Here is a 19852-nt window from a genome sequence, read left to right as displayed (position 1 = left end):
TCCTGAAACTTTGATTACTCTCATTTTCACCCATCATCAGCATCAGGGCCTTTGCCTGGGCACTGCTTCTATGAATATGTCTATGTAAGGTAAAAGGGACAAAGGCAAAGGCTCTGACCTGTTATTCAATTTTGTGAATTATATGTCAGTCTAATTTTAAAATTACTTGTAGAAAAAAAAATCCACAAAATTACAGTCCATAATTCAATTCTTACCCCGCCGATTTTTTAAACAAGGTAATAAACAATAGAATAATGGCCAAAGATGAAAAACATCCTAGATGAAAAAAAAATCAGTGTTTGGGTGGTGAACACAACTGGCTTTTAGCTGTTTGTCATCCTAGAAAAATACATGCATGTATATATAATTTTTTTAAAAGAAAGAAACAAAAGTCATAGAATAATGGAACATCAAGTTTCAATTTAAGAGTACTTTCAAGATTTGGTTATTTCCCACAGTGAATTGCCAACAGAGGTGAAGTGGGTTTCATGCACCTAAGCACCACGCAAAACACTGGCCTTGTGTGTACAAGTCAGCTGATTATGTGCCCCCGTCTTCTTCAGAGCAACAGTCACAATAGAAAGTTGTACAATATGAATTGTAGATCCCCACGCCTTAAAAATCACTGCAGCTTAAAAACAACTTGTTGAATGCGGTGTGGAGGGGACTAATTTGGTACCATTTGTGGTGGCTATCAATTCAAACCCTCACTTTAAAAATTGATAATTAAAGGGAAAGAATTAAACATGTTTCCTGCCCTTCTAGCAGAAACCGAATTTCAGAACAACTAAGAAGCCTAGTTGAGGACTGAAAGCAGTGCTTTGTAGGAAAGTGTTAGCTTATAAATGTAGATTAAATGATAGATGAGAAAAATCATCATCGTTTCACAACCCCTAATGAGATTATTGATTCAAGCAAGGATACTAATTGGCCAATAAAAAGCATCAGCTGAAGAGTTGACAGGGTGCTAACATTACCACCACACAGATTATCTTCAGGTGGCAAGGGGAGGAAACGTGTAGATGGCAGGAGGGGACATGCTATTATCACCTTAAATACAGTGGTCCATATCACTAATGGTGGGACAACTGGATATTATCTGTCTCCTGACAATTGGGACAGCTGGAAATATTTAAATATGGACTGAGTATTAGATGATATTAAGGAATTAATAATTTTTAAAGTGCGGCCATGCTATTTTGGCTATGTAGGAAAGCGATCTTAGCTTTTAAAGATACACACTGAAGTTAAAAAAAAAATTCAGCAGTATTTGGAAGTCAACTCCAAGTTAAAAAGCTGCTTTCCAATCAGGAATTCAAAACTGGCACAGTACTGAAAATGTAATTGGTTTCCAAGAAGCGGAGGAAGAATAGATAATATTTTATGGATGAAAAAGAAATGCAGATGCAGAAGAGAAGCAATTCCCTCCGCAAAGCCCCCCTACCCCGCAAATATGGCCAGCAGCCCCATTAGTCACACAGAAAAGGCAAACAGCAAAGCAACAGGAAAAAATGCTGTTGGCCAAAATGTTACTACAGTGATGAACAAAACATTGTCAAAACAGTAGAAACCTTAAGGGAAATGATACAGAAGATTTAATTTATTGGTGGCCACACCTAAATAAGTTTTTTTTTTAAACAACCACTACTGATGGTGCAGCGTGGAAGAAGAAAGTGTTTAGAAAGGGCATGGATTATTTCTTGGGATTAGAAGTTGGTAAATTTGGGCTACAACGGCTTCTACTTCAGGTTCTGCAATTCTCTCTCTATGCGATAGTCCTTGAGAAATTTCTACATGGTCCCCAATGTCCCCATCTTTAAAGTGAGGAGTTGAACTAGAATCTAGAGTTTTGAAAATTTATAGTTAAAGACAACTAAACACATAAACATACACCTCATTAGATGACCTCTAGGGCAATGTTCACTCCATAATTATTCATTCCCTAATTCGATGATTCTAGAAGTAAAAGGACAGTCTTCCTGCTGCATATGCAGTTCAATTTTCGAGAACTGCTGCCATGTAGAGAAAGTAGATTATTCATTTGGTTAAAAAGCAAACATGGAAATTTGTTCTATTACCCTTTCCCCTGTCTGGCATTTTTATTATACTTTTAGTTTTAAACACTGATTTTATTTAATGGTCTGCAACCACCGCAAACAAAAACATCTTATGCTTTTAGGGGTCCATCTTGTCAGTGTATCCACCTCACTAAATTATAGAATTATCTGACTCATCAGGACAACATATTATCCTCTAGACAGCAAATTGAAAAAAAGCAATTTTCCCATCTCTGAGAAAGATAATTGATCTGATTTTGCTGTCAATGTTACCATCATTCACTCTATCACCCAGGCTTGAAACCTTGAAATTATTTTTTACTCTAGCCACCTTTCATCGCCCACACAGAGTCACCAAGTCGTAATGAGTTTCCTTTAATAATGTCTCTTGCATCAATCTCCTCTGCTACCACCTAAGTTCAAATCCCTATTATCTCACAGACCTGGATGACCACAATATTCTCTTTTCCCTTAATGACTTGTACAGCGTTTCTTTTTATTATAAAAGTAATACATGCTCATTACAGGCAATTTGGAAATTTCAGAAAGGTAGAGAGAGAATAATATCAATTATCCACAATCTTCCTGCCCAGAGATGATTATTTTGACCCATTTCCTTCCACTCATTGTTCTATGTATATACTGATGCATTTTTTATAAAAATTAAGATTGTAATACACTACACATTTATGATATGTTTCTTACACTTACACCGTGAGTATTTTGCTAGGACATTAAATGCTTTGAAAACCTAACTTTTTTTTTTTAATTTATTATTTATTTATTTATTTATTTTTGGATGTGTTGGGTCTTCGTTTCTGTGCGAGGGCTTTCTCTAGTTGTGGCAAGCGGGGGCCACTCTTCATCGCGGTGCGCAGGCCTCTCACTATCGCGGCCTCTCTTGTTGCGGGGCACAAGCTCCAGACGCGCAGGCTCAGTAGTTGTGGCTCACGGGCCCAGTTGCTCCGCGGCATGTGGGATCTTCCCAGACCAGGGCTCGAACCCATGTCCCCTGCATTAGCAGGCAGATTCTCAACCACTGCGCCACCAGGGAAGCCCCCGAAAACCTAACTTTTTAAAAAACTTATTCTTGATTGTTGATGTTTCCTTAGTTTCTAATTTTTCATTTTAGAAACAAATGCTACATTGACCATCCTTGTACCACTGTTGGATTATTTCCCTAAAATAGATTCCTAAAGAAGTAATTACAAGATCAAAGATTCTTGTTACATTTTACCAGGTTGCCTCCGGAAAGAACACATACCATTTTACAGGCCCACCAGCGTTGCATGAAAAGTGCCAGTTCCCCACCCACTTGTTAACACTGGATATTATCACTTTTTAGAAATTTATTAAGCTGGAAATTTATATCTCATCAATGCTCTGGTTGTATGTCTTGTATATATCAGTGAGTCCAAACATGTTTTCACAGACATTGGACATTTGTGTCATGGCACTTTGACTGTCTTCATTCTGCTAAAAGGGGTAGCAAACTCAAATGCTTTTCAGGGGTCTGGCATGTTAGGTCAACATGTGAAACCACAGTGGGAATTAGGAATGGTAGGGCCTGAGATGAACTGGTAGAGTGCATGCCCTGCTTAAGATCCCAAATTGAAAAATTTTAAATACACCACGCTGGCCAAACAAAACATCTGTGGGGCAAATTCAGGACTAGGTTCCCAGTTTGCTACCGTGCTAGCGTCTCCCCTCTCTAATCCATTCCCTCCAGGTTGTTGTCAGAATGATAGGTGTGGAGAGAAGGGAACCCTCCTACACTGTTGGTGGGAATGTAAATTGGTGCAGCCGCTATGGAGAACAGTATGGAGGTTCCTTAAAAAAACTAAAAATAGAGCTACCATATGATCCTGCAATCCCACTCCTGGGCATATATCTGGAGAAAAACATGGTCTGAAAGGGTACCCCAATGTTCATTGCAGTACTGTATACAATAGCCAAGACATGGAAGCAACCTAAATGTCCATCGACAGAGGAATGGATAAAGAAGATGTGGCACATATATACAATGGAATATTACTCAGCCATTAAAAAGAAGGAAAGAATGTCATTTGCAGCAACGTGGATGGACCTAGAGATCATCATACTGAGTGAAGTAAGTCAGACAAAGACAAATATCGTATGATATCGCTTATATGCGGAATCTAAAAAAAATGATACAAATGAACTTATTAACAAAACAGAAACAGACTCACAGACTTAGAGAAGAAACTTATGGTTACCAGGGGGAAGGGTGGGGGGGGGGAGGGATAGTTAGGGAGTTTGGGATTGACATGTATACACTGCTATATTTAAAATGGATAACCAACAAGGACCTACTGTATAGCACAGGGAACTCTGCTCAATATTATGTAACAACCTAAATGGGAAAAGAATTTGAAAAAGAATAGATACATGTATATGTATAACTGAATCACTTTGTTGTACAACTGAAACTAACAAAACATTGTTAATCAACCATACGCCAGTATAAAATAAAAAGTTATAAAAACAAAGAATGATATTCCTAATACCTTCCCATATAAGGCCAGCCATAACATGACTCCAAATCTGTTTCTCGGAACTCCCCTATCCCAACCCGGTACTTCGATCACACAGAACTCTAAGGAGGTAGTGAGGTTCCTGAGGACAAACATTCTATCTTACAAAAGGCAATGCAGCATAGTGGAAAGAAAGAGAAAAGTCTAGAATCAGACAGTCCTGGGTCAAATCTCACCTTATTATCTACTAGCTGTGTGGCTGCAGTAAAGTTATTTAATCTCACTGAGGCTCCATTTCCTCATCTGTGAAATGGTACTAACAGCACTTACACCACAGGGTGGTTATGAAGATGGAGCATTTAATACACTGTGTACCACGTGGTAGACTTCCAATCACTGGTTAGAGGAGTTGTTAGAATACTTGCACAATTCTCAACCTCCAGCATCTGTCTCAGTAGCTGGCAAAATGAAGACACACGGGTGATCCTAAGGAAAATATCTATAACAGTGATTTTCAAAGTGCGCTCCGTGAATGATCTTACCAGGATAGGAATCATCTTTGGGCTCCTTTTAAATATGCAGATTCCTGGGACCCATCCCAGAGCCGGTGAATCCGAACTTCTGAAGGTAGGGCCCAGGATTCTATATTCCTACAAGCATTGCAGTTGACTGTGACTCAAAGCTGAAGAAACACTGTCACCTCAGTTACAGTATACCAGCCCTTCATCAGGTACCTGACTTCTGGACCTCCCTGGCTAGTGGTGCCCTATCTGGCACAGTTACCCACTGCCCATGCCCATGACTTGGTGAAAAAGTGATCCAGATGACTCTTCCTCTGACTGCATGGGAGCCTCCCTGCCTTCCTTCCCTAGCCACTGTGTATCACCCGTTATTACAAGAATCGTTTGGGCGTTAAAGATAAATGGAAAGTATTATCAATAGTAATACTAAGCACTAACATTTACTAAGCACCTATAATGTGCCAGGCATACTAAGTGGTTTCTATGTATTAAATTAATTTAATCCACATAACAACACTGAGGCAGGTGCTATCATTACCTCCACTTTTTACACTTTTTAACAGGAAGGTTAAGGAAGTTACCTAAGGTCAAATAGATGGTAAATGACACAGCAGAGATTTGAATACAGACAATCTGACTCCAGAGCGCAGGCTATTATCTACTATGCTGTACTATTTCCCTGAATTAACTGCCCTATGCCTGAAATTACTAATTTAAGATATATACAATAATATTGATATTTATTTCATTTAGTGTCTTTATTATTTTATTTGGGTGAATGTATTTATCAGAGAAGCCTCAAACTCTTTTGTTCCCATAAGGTCTTAGCTTTTCCAGCCACAAATTCTAGCGTGAGAGTCTGCAGCCAACTAACTCGAACAGTTCGGGTGGGTTTGCTCTAGCTCCATGTCTTCGGAGGCCAGCTTTCCAGGCAATAGCATGAACACAATCTATTTCAATTGTTTACCTTATCTTTATATTTCCCTAAATTAAGTTTTAAAAATTGCTCCAGTCAGAAGACCTGCCTATTGGCTTAGTTTCATAAAGGAGGCTCCTCCCCCTGCAGGTTTAGATCAAATATGTTCCCTACCCCAGAGAGAGAATGAAGGCCCGTGATACAAGACAGGCGAAGTATTCTGGGAACTTCTTAAATGGTATGCATGGCCTGAGATACAACATTTTAAATCAGCTCTTCTTTAACCTTTTAGATAAAATGTAGTTTAAAATAACCAGTTTTGAAATGAAATTCTGACACATGCTACAACATGGATGAACCTTGAAAATGTTATGCTAAGTGAAAGAAGCTAGCCACAAAAGGACAACTATTGTAGGATTCCATTTATATATGAGGTACCCAGATTAGGCAAATTCAGAGAGACAGAAAGCAGAATAGAGGTTATCAGGGGTTGAGGGGAATGGAGAGTTATTGCTTAATGGGTACAGTTTCTGTTTGGGATGATGAAAAAGTTCTGGAAATATTGAAGATGGTTGCACAACACTGTAAATGTACTTAATGCCATTGAACTGTATACTTAAAACTGGTTAAAATGGTAAATTTTATGTTATGTTTTACCAAATTTTTTTTAAATCCCATAGCCTCCCCCCCAAAAAAATCAATTTCAAACTTCACAGGGTCAGTACTTACCAGGGTATCATCATTCTGGTCTCCAAACATTTCTTTAAAAATCTTGCCAGGATCAGGAATTGGAGGGAATATAATAATCTTGAGCCTTTAAGAAAACAGAGACATTTTTGATCAAACCTTCCATTCCATAGAAATGTCCCACTTAAATACAGCCATATTAAAAGAAGGCTTGGACAAAAGACATGGTACACAAGTCATCTTTAGTGATAATGTAGTTGTGAAAAAATTTCTAAAACAAGCTGAGAAATCGACCTCTTAAAAGTATCAAGTGTGGATAAAGCAGAGGGCCCATCAGTAGCAGACTACTTATACCCTTTCAATGAAAAAAAATTTTTCCAGCTTTATTGAGATATACTTGACAAACAAAAATTGTATAAATTTGAGGTGTACAAAGTGACATTTTAATATATGTGTACATTGTGAAGTGATCATCACAATCAAGCTAATTAACACATCCATCACCTCACATAGTTATAATTGTGTGTGTGGCTCTGTGTGTGTTATCCTCTATCATTTAAATAATAATGGTGCTTTACTTATCACAGATCAGATGGGAGCTTGCTGTTTATAATTTTGAAAAAAATAATCTTCTGAGAACAGGGGGCATTCTCTTTAATTTTTCTTCCTTTTTCTTACTTGTCTCCTCTCTGTTTTTTTTTAAATTAAAAAAAATTTTTAATTGAAGTATAGTTGATTTACAATGTTGTGTTAATTACTTCTGTACAGCAAAGTGACTCAGTTATACATATATATACATTCTTTTTCACATTCTTTTCCATTATGGTTTATCACAGGACATTGAATATAGTTCCCTGTGCTATACAGTAAGACCTTGTTGTTTATCCATTCTATATATAATAGTTTGCATCTTATAATCCCAAACTCCCATACCATCCCTCCCCCACCTCCCTCCCCCTTGGCAACCACTCCAGTCTATTCTCTATGTCTGTGATTCTGTTTCTGTTTCATAGATATGTTCATTTGGGTCACGTTTTAGATTCCACTTATAAGTGATATCATATGGTATTTGTCTTTCTCTCTCTGACTTACTTTACTTAGTATGATAATCTCTAGTTGCATCCATGTTGCTGCAAATGGCATTATTTCATTCTTTTTTATAGTTGAGTAGTATTCCGTTGTATATATGTACCACATCTTCTTTATCCATTCATCTGTCAATGGACATTTAGGTTGCTTCCATGTCTTGGCTATTGTGAATAGTGCTGCTATGAACATAGGGGTGCACGTATCTTTTAGAATTAAAGTTTTGTCTGGACTCTCTATTTTTGCATCTGATAGTAGTACCCTTTGGTGGACCTACCTCATCTCCTAGGTCTCTAAATGTTGATGTGTCCCAGCATTCTCTTTTGTCCTCTTTATCTCCCTCACTTTATTAGTGCTCTCTTCCAGTCTTAAGGCTTTAAATCCATTTACATGCCAAGGACTCCCAAAATTCTATCTCCAGCCCAAACCTCTCCTTTAAACTCCAGATTCATGTATACAAGTACCTATTTAGCATCTCTACTTAGATATCTAATAGGTATCTCAAACTTCTCATGTTCAAAACTGAAGTCCTCACCTTTTCCCTAAAGCCAGCTCTCCTCCCAATCTTCTCCATCTCAGTAAATGGCTCTAGCATTCACTCAGTTGCTGAAGCCAAAAATCTAAGAGTTACCCTTGAATCCTCAATTTCCCTCACACCTTCGAAGACAAGCAGCCATCAGCAAGCACTATTAATTCCACCTTCAAAATATATTCCACATCAGACTACCTCTTACTACCTCCTAACTAGTCTACCGGCCTCCACTCTTGTCCAAGTCAAGTCTTCACTCAGCAATACAATGATCTTTTACGACAGTAAATCCAATCACATCCCTCCACTGATTAAAACTCTCATGTTTCCCCATCATGCTTAGGATAACATTTCAATTCCTTGCCACAGCCTACATGATCTGGCCCTGCCAGCCTCTCCAGCCTCATCTCCCGTTGTTCTCCCCCTTGCATGCTCTCCTCTAACAAGACACACGGAGTTCATTCCAGCCTCAGGACCTTTGCACTTGCTGTTCCTTTGGCCTAGAATACTCTTTCTTTGAATATCTGACTGGTTTGCTCCTTTAATTCTGTCCTCAAATGTCACTTTCTCAGAGAGGCCTTCCCTGGCATCCTATGTAAGATGAGCCTCATATCACTTCCTAGCCTTTCTCCCCAGCCCAACACCACAACTTTACTACTCACTACGTGAAACCATAGATAGGGACTTTGTTCTGTTCATTGCCACAACCCCAGCAATAACAACAGTGCCTGGCACAGAAATAGGCACTCAACAAATGTATTTTTAAAGAATACTGAAATAATGATAAAATGTTGATTCTAGAACCAGCTTAATAACCTTATTCCAACTTTAGGTATTTACTGAAAGAGCAAATAATAGCACCAGACTAGTCCCTATGATGAAATCGAGAAAGTAAAACATTCTCAAGGAATGAGTGCTGTAACTTAGAGACAGCTTGAAGTTCTCTTTCCTATAGCATTAAGTAGCAACCTGTTTTGCATTCACACTAGACAAGTCATTTAATTGGTAATGGTCTCCATTTCTAAAACTTATGAGCTACCAACCAACTGTTGACAAATTAGGCATTTGAAAGAGTAGAGTGAACATAGGTCTTATCAACAATTCTAAAAATATACAAAGAGAGCACTGCCTGAGCAGAGCCCTGGGATCCAACACTTTTCTCACCAGAAAATGGGCACAATAATATTTCTTTGCCATGCCATACTACCAAAAAGCCAGGTATAGCCAAAATGCTTCCAACACACTGGGGAAACATCAAACACACCCACAAAGAAGAATAACCATAGCAACCAGGGTAGCAGAAACTGTCAAGCCTGCCTGGGCAGCTGCCTTACCTTTTCAGGTACAGCAGAAGGACTATGATTGCAGCCGCAACGAAGATCGGAATGATGAGTAACGTGGTTATGTAAAATGTTGGATTGGCCTTCTGACCTGGAAAATGAAAAACAAAGAGAAACGCATGAGAAATAAAACCCTTTTAGAAATAAACCAAGCAACAGTTGTGTTAGACTAATGAGATTACAGATATTTCTGCCCTCTACACCAACATATTTCCCAAAACTCTTCAATTCTCTTATCTTTTGTTATCTTAATAGTGAAAAAAAAAGTCCTGTTCTGGTGCCTAAAATTCCACGGATGAAAAAGCACCTTAAGGGTTATCTGAAACCAGGATATCCTAACTGGTTTCGGACACTATTAACAAAGATGTTATATTTGTTAAATATGTCATCTCATTAACAGTGACTATCTTTTCTTATTGGTTACTTAGCACTATTAGAACACCTAAAATAATCCTAACAACAACTACCACTACTATTCTTAATTGAGCAACTACTGTATGTCTGATATCATACTAGGTAATTTTGCATGCTTATATCTATGCTAAAGAGATAGATAATATTATTTCCCACTTATACAGATGAGAAGTGTAAGGCTCAGAGAGGTTTAGTGGCTTGTCCAGAGGGTTTAGTAAGTGATGGAGTCAAGCCTCAAACCCAGCACTGTCCAATTCCAAAGACTTTCATTAACTGCCTTGCTACACCTAACACTTAGAATGGCATGTCTATTTATTGGGTTGGCCAAAAAGTTTGTTCAGGTTTTTCCACAACATCTTACAGAAAACCCAAACAAACTTTTTGGCCAACCCAATATATGCTCATCTTTTCCACCAGGGCATGAAAATCTGGAAAGCATCTCAGGGCCTAACGTTGTGTTAGGCAGCCTCTAAGATGACTCTAAATCATCCCTGCCTCCTGATATTCACACCCTTGTATAATTCTCTCCCCTTAAGGGTGGGCTGGACTAAATGTGTGAATAGCAACAGTGATGGGATGTCACTTCTGAGATAAGGTTATAAAGGGCTGCAGTTCTCATATTGGGTGTTTTCTCATATGCTCTTTCTTGTTTGGACCACGCACTTGGGGAAGCCAACTGCCATGTCATGAGGTAGCCCTGTGCGGAGATCCAAATGGTAAGGAACTGAGAGAGGCCTCTGTATTAGTTTCCTAGAGCTGTTGTAACAAATCACCACACACTGGTTGGCTTAAAACAGGAGAAATATATTCTCTCACAGCTCTGGAAGCTAGAAATCCCAAATCAAGGTATCAGCAGGGACATGCTCCCTCTGAAGGCTCTAGAGTAGACTCTCTCCTTGCCTCTTCCTAGCTTCTGGTGGCTCCCAGGAATCCTTGGTGTTCCTTGGATTGTAGCTGCATCACTCCAATCTCTGCCTTCATCTTCACATGGCCTTCTTCTCTGTGTTTCTGTGTATCCTCTCTTCTTCTGAAAAGGATACTAGTCATTGGATTTAGGGCCTGCTCTAAGCTGGTATGACCTCATCTTAACTTGATTACATCTGCAAAAACTCTATTTCCAAATAAGGTCACATTCACAGGTACCAGGAGTTGGAACTTGAACATATCTTTTTGGGGCACATGATGCAACCTCCTACAGCCTCCATCCAGCATCCAGAGTGGAAATGAGGCTTTCCAATGACCATATGAGTGATTTTGGAAGTGGATTCTCCAGCCCCAGTCAAGCCTTCAGATGAGACTGAAGTCCCAGTCAACAGCTTGACTGGAACCTTATGAGAACTTGAGCCAGAGGTACCTAGCTAAGCTATGCCCAGATTTTTGAGCCATGGAAACTGTGAGATAGTAAATATGTGTTTTTAATTATTTTTTAAAATTTTTTGGCTGCACTGCACAGCATGTGGGATCTTAGTTCCCCAACCAGGGATCGAACCCACGCTCCCTGCACTGGAAGCATGGAGTCTTAACCACTGGACCACCAGGGAAGTCCCAAATATGTGTTTTTTAAAATTAATTTCTATTGGAGTATGGTTGCTTTACAATGTTGTGTTTTCTTGTTTTTTGTTTTTTTTTTTTAATTAATTTTTATTGGAGTATAGTTGCTTTACAATGTGTCCAAATATGTGTTTTGTAAGCCACTAATTTTGGAGGTAATTTGTTATGCAATAATAGATAACTAATACAACCTTGCCTGTCACATAGCTTGTTCAGTCTTTCAATTAATAGGGAATTGACTACTTCAATAATCTGTCTCTCTGACTGTTAGATAGCTGTTAGAAAGTTCTTAAGTTGGTCCTGTTTTGGCCCATGGAGCCACAAAAAAGATAGCCTATTCCCTCTTCTACCTGATGATACCTCAAATATTAGAATTCAGCAATTATGACTCCCTAAGCTTACTTCGTTAACTGTTCTTCCCCAAATTTTGAGATTTTTCAACATCCTGATTACCCTTTCAAGGAAAGATTCCAGTCTGCCAATGTACCTCTTACAATGTGGTGCCCAGGATGGAATACTGTATACTTCTGATGTGGCCAGGACACTGTGCCCCACCCTGCAGCATTCCCTTGTTCTGGATGCTGCACTATCACTGCTGCCTATGACTGCAATATGCCTTTGGGGGATATTTAAGGGACCACTGTTGACTCACTTTGAGCTTACAGTCAAATAAAACCCTATCCCTCACCCCACAGCACACACATCCATAAGGGACATGTCTTTCCAATCCTGTACTTGACCCTGGTACATAGCTTGCTCAGCCTCTCAAATAATAAATGAAACTGATTTTCTTCAAACCTAGATATATGTTTATCTCTATAAAATGCCATCAAGGTCATTGTCCTACTATTGATTCTGTTACCAGCACATAGGATAGTACTCGAGCATTGCACAATCTGCAGATTTAATCATGCCTGCCTTCTATATTTTTGTTCAGGTTGTTAACAAAGATACAGACAGGACAGAAGAGAGGATAACACCATTGGGACTGCAAATTTTCAAAGAGTTGCATATTGTAAATTAACCCTGAGTGATTTGACAATAATTAAACAGAAAATACATTTCAATTGTAAGTATTCTCTGGCTGACGTCAAGAATGAAGAACAGGGACTTCCCTGGTGGCGCAGTGGTTAAGAATCTGCCTGCCAATGCAGGGGACACGGGTTCGAGCCCTGGTCCGGGAAGATCCCACATGCCGCGGAGCAACTAAGCCCGTGCGCCACAACTACTGAGCCTGCGCTCTAGAGCCCACGAGCCACAACTACTGAGCCCGCGTGCCACAACTACTGAAGCCTGCACGCCTAGAGCCCGTGCTCTGCAACAAAAGAAGCCACCGCAATGAGAAGCCCGCGCACCACAATGAAGAGTAGCCCCGCTCGCCACAACTAGAGAAAGCCCGCGTGCAGCAATGAAGACCCAACGCAGCCAAACATAAATAAAATTTTAAAAAAAGAAAGAATGAAGAACAGCCCTTTCCCACAATCAATTTTCTGCTTCAACTTAGTTTCCATGCATCAATGGTTTAACTTTTAATAAAATCCCATTCTCTTACCTATACTCATTGCTTGACTCCAATTACTCCAGAGTTTGTCATCCTCATAGCATAACTTGTTTGTTTTGACTCTTATTCTGACTGTGTTCAAAGTATCAGGAAGAACACCAGGGACCATGAAACAAATTGTACCCTTAGATATAAAATAAAAGCACACAAGGAATATTACCAGCTTATTCTCTTTCTCTGCTGCTGAATCCTAAATATAATTATCTGCCAAATTTTGTATATGATTAAGACTTTGTATTGCAATACAAATTATCTGACTTTAACTCCTGAGAAAGAAAATTGGCAATAATCCACAGAACAAAGTAGTTTGTTTTTCTCAAAGCAGTTCAAATTTAGGATATGCTCACCCTGCCCCACCCCCAATTACTCTATGAGTTTAAGCCCAAATAGCTAAAATTGAATTTACTGACCTCTAGGTTTCCTTCAAATTCTGAATTCTGACATTTGGCCTCTTCAACCTTGAAAATATAAAAAATGAATAAATTCAAAAAGTTTTAAAGACCACACTTTATATCACTTAACCGTCTTAACAAGTTTTCTTTTATGCCATTATCAGAGGACCAGGTGCAGTGAAAAAAGGCAGGTTTTTAAAAATAAGTGGTCAATTACATATCCATATGTGAAAAAAAAGAATCTTGACCCCTACCTCACACTATTTACAAAGTCAATTCCATATGGATTGCAGATCTAAATGTGAAAGTTAAAATAAATTAATAAATAAATACATAAATACAGCAAGCTTTTAGATGAAAACATAGAACATCCTCATGACCTTAAAGTAGGAAGATATCTTAAATAGGACCAAAAAAATATTAACCATAAAGGAAAAATTTTTATAAAATCATCTATATTAAAATTAAAAGCTTCTGTTTATCAAAAGATATCCTATTAAGGAAATTAAAAGGTAATGCATAGAGTGAGAAAAGATATTTGCAGTTTCTGACAAAGGACTTGCATATATATATAAAATATATATTTATATATAATACACACACATACATATACCTCATAAATTAATAAGAAAAAGATAAGACAACCCAATAGAAAAATGGCAAAAGACTTGAACAGACATTTCACAAGAGGATATTCAAATTGCCAATAAACATAGGAAAAAGTGCTCAACTTCATTGCTTATCAGGAAAATGCATATTAAATCCACAAGATAACGATACACACACGTACTGGACAATACCAAGTGTTGGTGACGATGTAAAGCATCTAGCACTCTCAATTTCTGCTTTTAGTAGTGTAAATCGGCACAACCATTTGGGAAAACTTATTATCTACTAGAGACAATCATATGTAACCCTATGGCCCATATATGCGCAACAGAAATGTACACACATGTGCACCAAGAAATAAGTGTGCAAATGTTCATAAAAACTCTATTCATAAAATTCCAAACTGGAAACTATTCAAATGTCTATCAGTGGGAGAATGGATAAATCAAATGTGGTATATTGACATGATGGAATGAATGCAATGAGATGCATCTTCAACCACAGGCAACAATATCAGTGAATCTCATAAACATAACATTGAACAAGAGAAGACAGACACACAAAAAAGTTCTGTATAATACGTTTATATAAAGTTTAAAAAGAGGCAACAAAATTAATCTATGGGATTAGAAGTCAGGATAATAATTGTTCTTTGGGAAAGTAGTGACCAAAAGGAGTCATGATTGAGCTTCTAGGGTACTGGTTATGTAAGTGAAAAATCATTTGCGAAAAATCATTGAGCTGTACATAATGACTTCTGCAATTTTTCTATAGTATACTATATATAATAAAATGTTAAAAAAAGAAAACTATTATGCTCCATTGTTGAGAGTATAATATACCAAAAATGACTGGGTTAGAGAAAAGAAAGTAAAATGCAATTTTCTCCTCTACACAATTTAAGTCACGTGCTGTCTGATGTAAAGAGAATAACCAGTTCTTAAAATGTAAATATTTCCAAATCAACGCATGAAAATCTGTTGCTTAGTTAAATAGTCTACTTCTGGCCAACAGGTCCATGAAAAGATGTTCAACATCACTAATCATTAGCGAAATGCAAATCAAAACCACAATGAGATATTATCTCATACTTGTTAAATGGCTATCATCAAAAAGATAAGAGACAACAAGTGCTGGAGAGGGTGTAGATAAAAGGAAACCCTCGTGCACTGTTGGTGGGAATGTAAACTGGTGCAATCACTTTGGAAAACAGTATGGAGGTTCCTCAAAAAATTAAAAATAGAACTACCATACAATCTAGCAGCCCCAAGGAAATCCTGCCATTTGTGACAACATGGATGAAACTTGAGGGCATTATGCTGAGTGAAATAAGTCAGAGAGAGAAAGACAAATACTGTATGATCTCACTTGTATGTAGAATCCAAAAAAGTCGAATTCACTGAAGCGGAGAGTAGAATGGTAATTGCCAGAGGCTGGGGAGTGAGGAAAATGGGAAGATGTTGGTCAAGGGTGCAAATTTTCAGTTATGTATTCTGGGGATCTAATGTACAGCATGATGATTACAGTTAATAATACTGTATTGTACAGAAGCTAACACAACATTGTAAATCTACTATACTCCAATAAAAATTAATAAAAAAATACTGTATTGTATACCTGAAGTTTGCTAAGAGAGATCTTAAGTGTTCTCATCACACACACAAAAAAGGTCAGTTTGTGAGGTGACGGATGTGTTAACTTGTTTGTGATAATCATCTCACAATGTATATGTATATTAAATCATGTTGTACACCTTAAAATAATCACATTGTACAACCTAAATATATACAATTTTTACTTGTAAATCATACCTCAATAAAGATGGAAAAAATAGTCAACTTCTATCAAAGAGATGTTTAAACATGGGACAAAGACCAGAACACACGCTATGATCTTTGGCATTCAATGTCATTCACTAAATGGTTCCTACCAGCATTTGTGAAGAGTGAAAGGCCAACTGAATGATGAAGAGCCAGCTTATCAATATTTCATATAGGGGCAGAGAAAAGGCCACTCGGGGGCTACTGTACACCATGCTGGCCATTCGGAATCAGAGGCCTGCTGGGGAATCACAAGTGCCAGCTACCACTTGAGGGACCAGGTTGCAGACTGATGTCTCCCCTCCCCTGGACCATCTCCCAGATATATATATTCCAAAGTCAGCAAATCATTGTGTAAATTGATAGTTCTGGGCTCTTGTTCAAATGTAAATCTCCTTGTGTAGTTTACCAACTGCTCAGATATTTCCGTGAGAAAAGGAAAACAAGGACACAGATCACCAAGTAGATAGCTGGCGGGGATGGAGGTGGTCAAAGACAAGTCACTTCTTACTTTATGATCCTGTCATGAGCTACCTCTGACCCAGCGCCATGTGATGGCACCAGTTCATGTTCCAGCCTACTTCCCCCTCTTAACTAGAACACCAGGCAAAAGAATTCCTCAAAAACGTCTTGCAAAAAGAAACAAAAAGGGTCTAACCAGCAGAGCTCAAAATCAGCGAGCACACAAAAAGCTGATGACATTCTAGGGGAAGAAACAGCTGGTGAACATCTGCTAAGAGAGAGAACATTAAACTCAAGCGTATAAACAGAGTTAACTCCAAATCAACTATAGTTCTGGTTTTGATGGATAAATTCCACAGTATAGTGTGCTCTCTTCAGTTCAGAAGTTTGCAAAAAAAAAAAAAGGTAACTCAATTCAACAAGAATTTATCAAGTGGTGACTATGCACATGGTCTTATACCAAGTGTTCTTGGTCAAAGCTTAATACATGGAGACCAACCTCTGAAGTCATACTTATGAGCTATGTGGCCTGTAGCAAGTTACTTAACCTCTCTGAGCCTTAGCTGCTCAATAAAATATAGGTTAAAAGAGAACCTATTTCATCGATAGTTATGAGCTACTGTATAAGAAGTACATAGAAGAGTATATTTGTAACACATCATAAACAGTAAGTGATGGCTGTTACTATTAACAGGAAGTATTGAGGTGGTCCCGGGGGTCAGACTTTTACGGAAATCTTGACTCTATCACTTATTAGAAATGTGACCTTACGAGTAACCTCTGAGACTGAGTTTTCTCATCTGTAAAATGGAGACAAAACAACAGGACCTTGGGACTTCCCTGGTGGTGCAGTGGTTAAGACTCCGCCTGCCAATGCAGGGGACACGGGTTCGAGCCCTGGTCCGGGAAGATCCCACATGCCACAGAGCAACTAAGCCCGTGCGCCACAACTACTGGGCCTGCGCTCTAGAACCCGCAAGCCACAACTACTGAGCCCGTGTGCCACAACTACTGAAGGCCGCGCGCCTAGAGCCCGTGCTCCGCAACAAGAGAAGCCACCACAATGAGAAGCCCATGCACCGCAATGAAGAGTAGCCCCCGCTCGCCGCAACTAGGGAAAGCCTGTGCACAGCAACGAAGACCCAACGCAGCCAAAAATAAATAAGTAAATAAATAAATTTATTAAAAAAAAAAAAAACAGGACCTAGATCCTTGGGGTTATTGTGAGGACCAAATGAGACAATTCAAATAAAGTGCTTTTTAAAATAGCTAATACATAGTAATTGCTTAATATATGTTAGCTGGTATTAGTAGCAGGAGCAGCACAAAGTAAACACCACGTAACTCCTCCCTACAGGAGCTTATATTTTTTGGTAGAGATCATGGGTAACTAGCAGGACATAATTCAGTACCAAGTGAGTAATGCAAGCAGCACGTGTCTCAGGATTTCAGACAGAAGAGAACAGTAAAGGCTGGAATAGTCAAGCATATTCGGCTTTCTGATAACTCACTTGGTTGTAAATTCAAGCCTCACCCCCTCCCCACTTGGAAGCCCTTTGCCTTTTCCTTTGTGGCATTATTTGGGGACTCCGGTTTCTGGTACGAATAATGATTATTCTATTTCAGCAAACGCCTTCATTTGCAAATGTCCAGAAGAGGTCTGCTCAGCTGTGGACCTGGTCACTCCCTCTTGGAGTTACAGCCTGTTAATACTGGCTTATTTTAGTAAATAAAATAATTTAGTTTTTGAAACTCCCATGATGAGCTAAAGCAAGTGGACCAAGGAATCTGCCCACATGTGAGATTCAGGACTCCTTTAAAAACCAATATAATACACTTGGTTTCTAACCTCTAAAACTCAAATGCACACAGGGCCCAGGCAGGTGGCACACAAATGAGTGGGGCAGTCCCCATGGTCCTAAGGCGCCACATTATGGCAACTACACTGTCAGGTACCACAGTTTTAAATCTGGGTAAAAAATTCAAATTTAATATACAAGCAAACAAAACCCCACTTTGTTTGTGGTCCAAACAAAAATGTTTGAGGCCCGAGTTCATGTCCTCTGCTGTAAGGCGTAACAATGCGACTGAGGCCCTGAGGTTATGCCACATCCTGTTATGCCCAGTGCCCCACAGTGACCTCTAATTAGCATGTTTTGTATTAGATTACAAATAGCGTAAATGTACATAATCCAAAAAATACTGACTACTCAGTACTGACTACTTTAGTTGCCACAAACTCCAAGAAAACTGAATGGCTGTACTGGAGCCTCCAAGTATCTACATAATCTGACCCCAGCCTCATGCTCAGACATCTCTTCCTACTATATTTTGGTCACACCAGTCTCCTTTTTCTCACACATGCCAAGTTCATTCCTGCCTCAGAGTCTTTGTACATGCTGTCCCCTCCGCCCCCAGATCGTCAAATGGCTAGCTCCTACGCATCGTTCTGGTCTCATCTCAAGTGTCATCACTACGGATGACTACCCTACCTAATATTCCCTCAGGACTTCCCATCACCCCCATTTAATTTTCTGCATAACATTCATTCTCTAAAATTAGCTTGCTCATTTACACACTTGTTTTCTAGTAGGTAAGCTTCGTGGGAAAAAATTCTTTTCGTCAGGTGTCATGTGCACATAAAATAGTGCCTGGCACATGGTAGGCACGTAATAAAAAATGTCTGAACAAATGAATTAATGAATGGCTGGAATCTTGCAGCCAATGCTACCATAAACTGTCAAACCTTTCACCATACTCTATTTCAGAGAAGTTTCATCATCATCATCATCATCATCATGATCACCATCATCATCAGATGACAAATCTAAAAGCTACATTTCATTGATATTTCAATTTATTACACTGTAAGAAATTCAAGTGAAAGAAAAATATCCAAATAACAACAACTATCAAAAAAAAACTTACGTAGAAAATATCATGTGTCTCAGCTTGGCTGTTATTGACTTCTACTTCATAAGATAAGCATCTGCTATAAAAATTCTGTGGATTCTTCCATTGCACGTATAAGTCACCATTTTGGAAGGAGAGATTTTTAATATGTGGAGGATCAGGTTTCACTGATAGAAATAGAAGAATACAAATTAGCTTCCAGAGTTTATTTTGATGAGATACACATATGGGTAGAGACAACGAAGGTCACAAAGTAAATCAAAATAGGGCTGATGCTTTTAATGGCCTTATATGATCAGACATACAGTTCTAGAATTTCTGATTAGCCACGATTAATATAGGGAGCTTATTTTAAACTGCCTAGTAAATGTATCTACGGAACATCTTTGGGGTGTCTGCCAGATGACACGAACTCTGATCTGCATCTGGTTAGGACATGGCTGGGGTATAATCAGGACATCTAGCTGCAACAAGGAGGGTAAAGAAGAGAAGTGCTTAG

At 38.7% G+C, this 19852-nt stretch overlaps 1 protein-coding gene across 1 annotated transcript in view; it reads right to left on the bottom strand.

The window, feature by feature from the left end:
* IL13RA1 (interleukin 13 receptor subunit alpha 1) overlaps positions 1–19852 on the bottom strand; it is a 66343-nt gene that overhangs the window by 8933 nt on the left and 37558 nt on the right. The window contains exons 6-10 of the mRNA XM_061178927.1: positions 19369–19520; positions 13568–13615; positions 13149–13281; positions 9626–9722; positions 6719–6803 (exon numbers count right to left, since the gene is read on the bottom strand). Coding sequence (XP_061034910.1) covers positions 6719–6803; positions 9626–9722; positions 13149–13281; positions 13568–13615; positions 19369–19520 — 515 coding nt within the window. The remainder of the gene's footprint in view (positions 1–6718; positions 6804–9625; positions 9723–13148; positions 13282–13567; positions 13616–19368; positions 19521–19852) is intronic.

Source organism: Eubalaena glacialis, chromosome X, assembly GCF_028564815.1.
Source record: "Eubalaena glacialis isolate mEubGla1 chromosome X, mEubGla1.1.hap2.+ XY, whole genome shotgun sequence".
In the NCBI taxonomy this organism is placed as follows: Eukaryota; Metazoa; Chordata; class Mammalia; order Artiodactyla; family Balaenidae; genus Eubalaena; species Eubalaena glacialis.
Note: the sequence above shows the minus strand (reverse complement) of the source record. Positions and strands in the feature narration are given on the sequence as shown.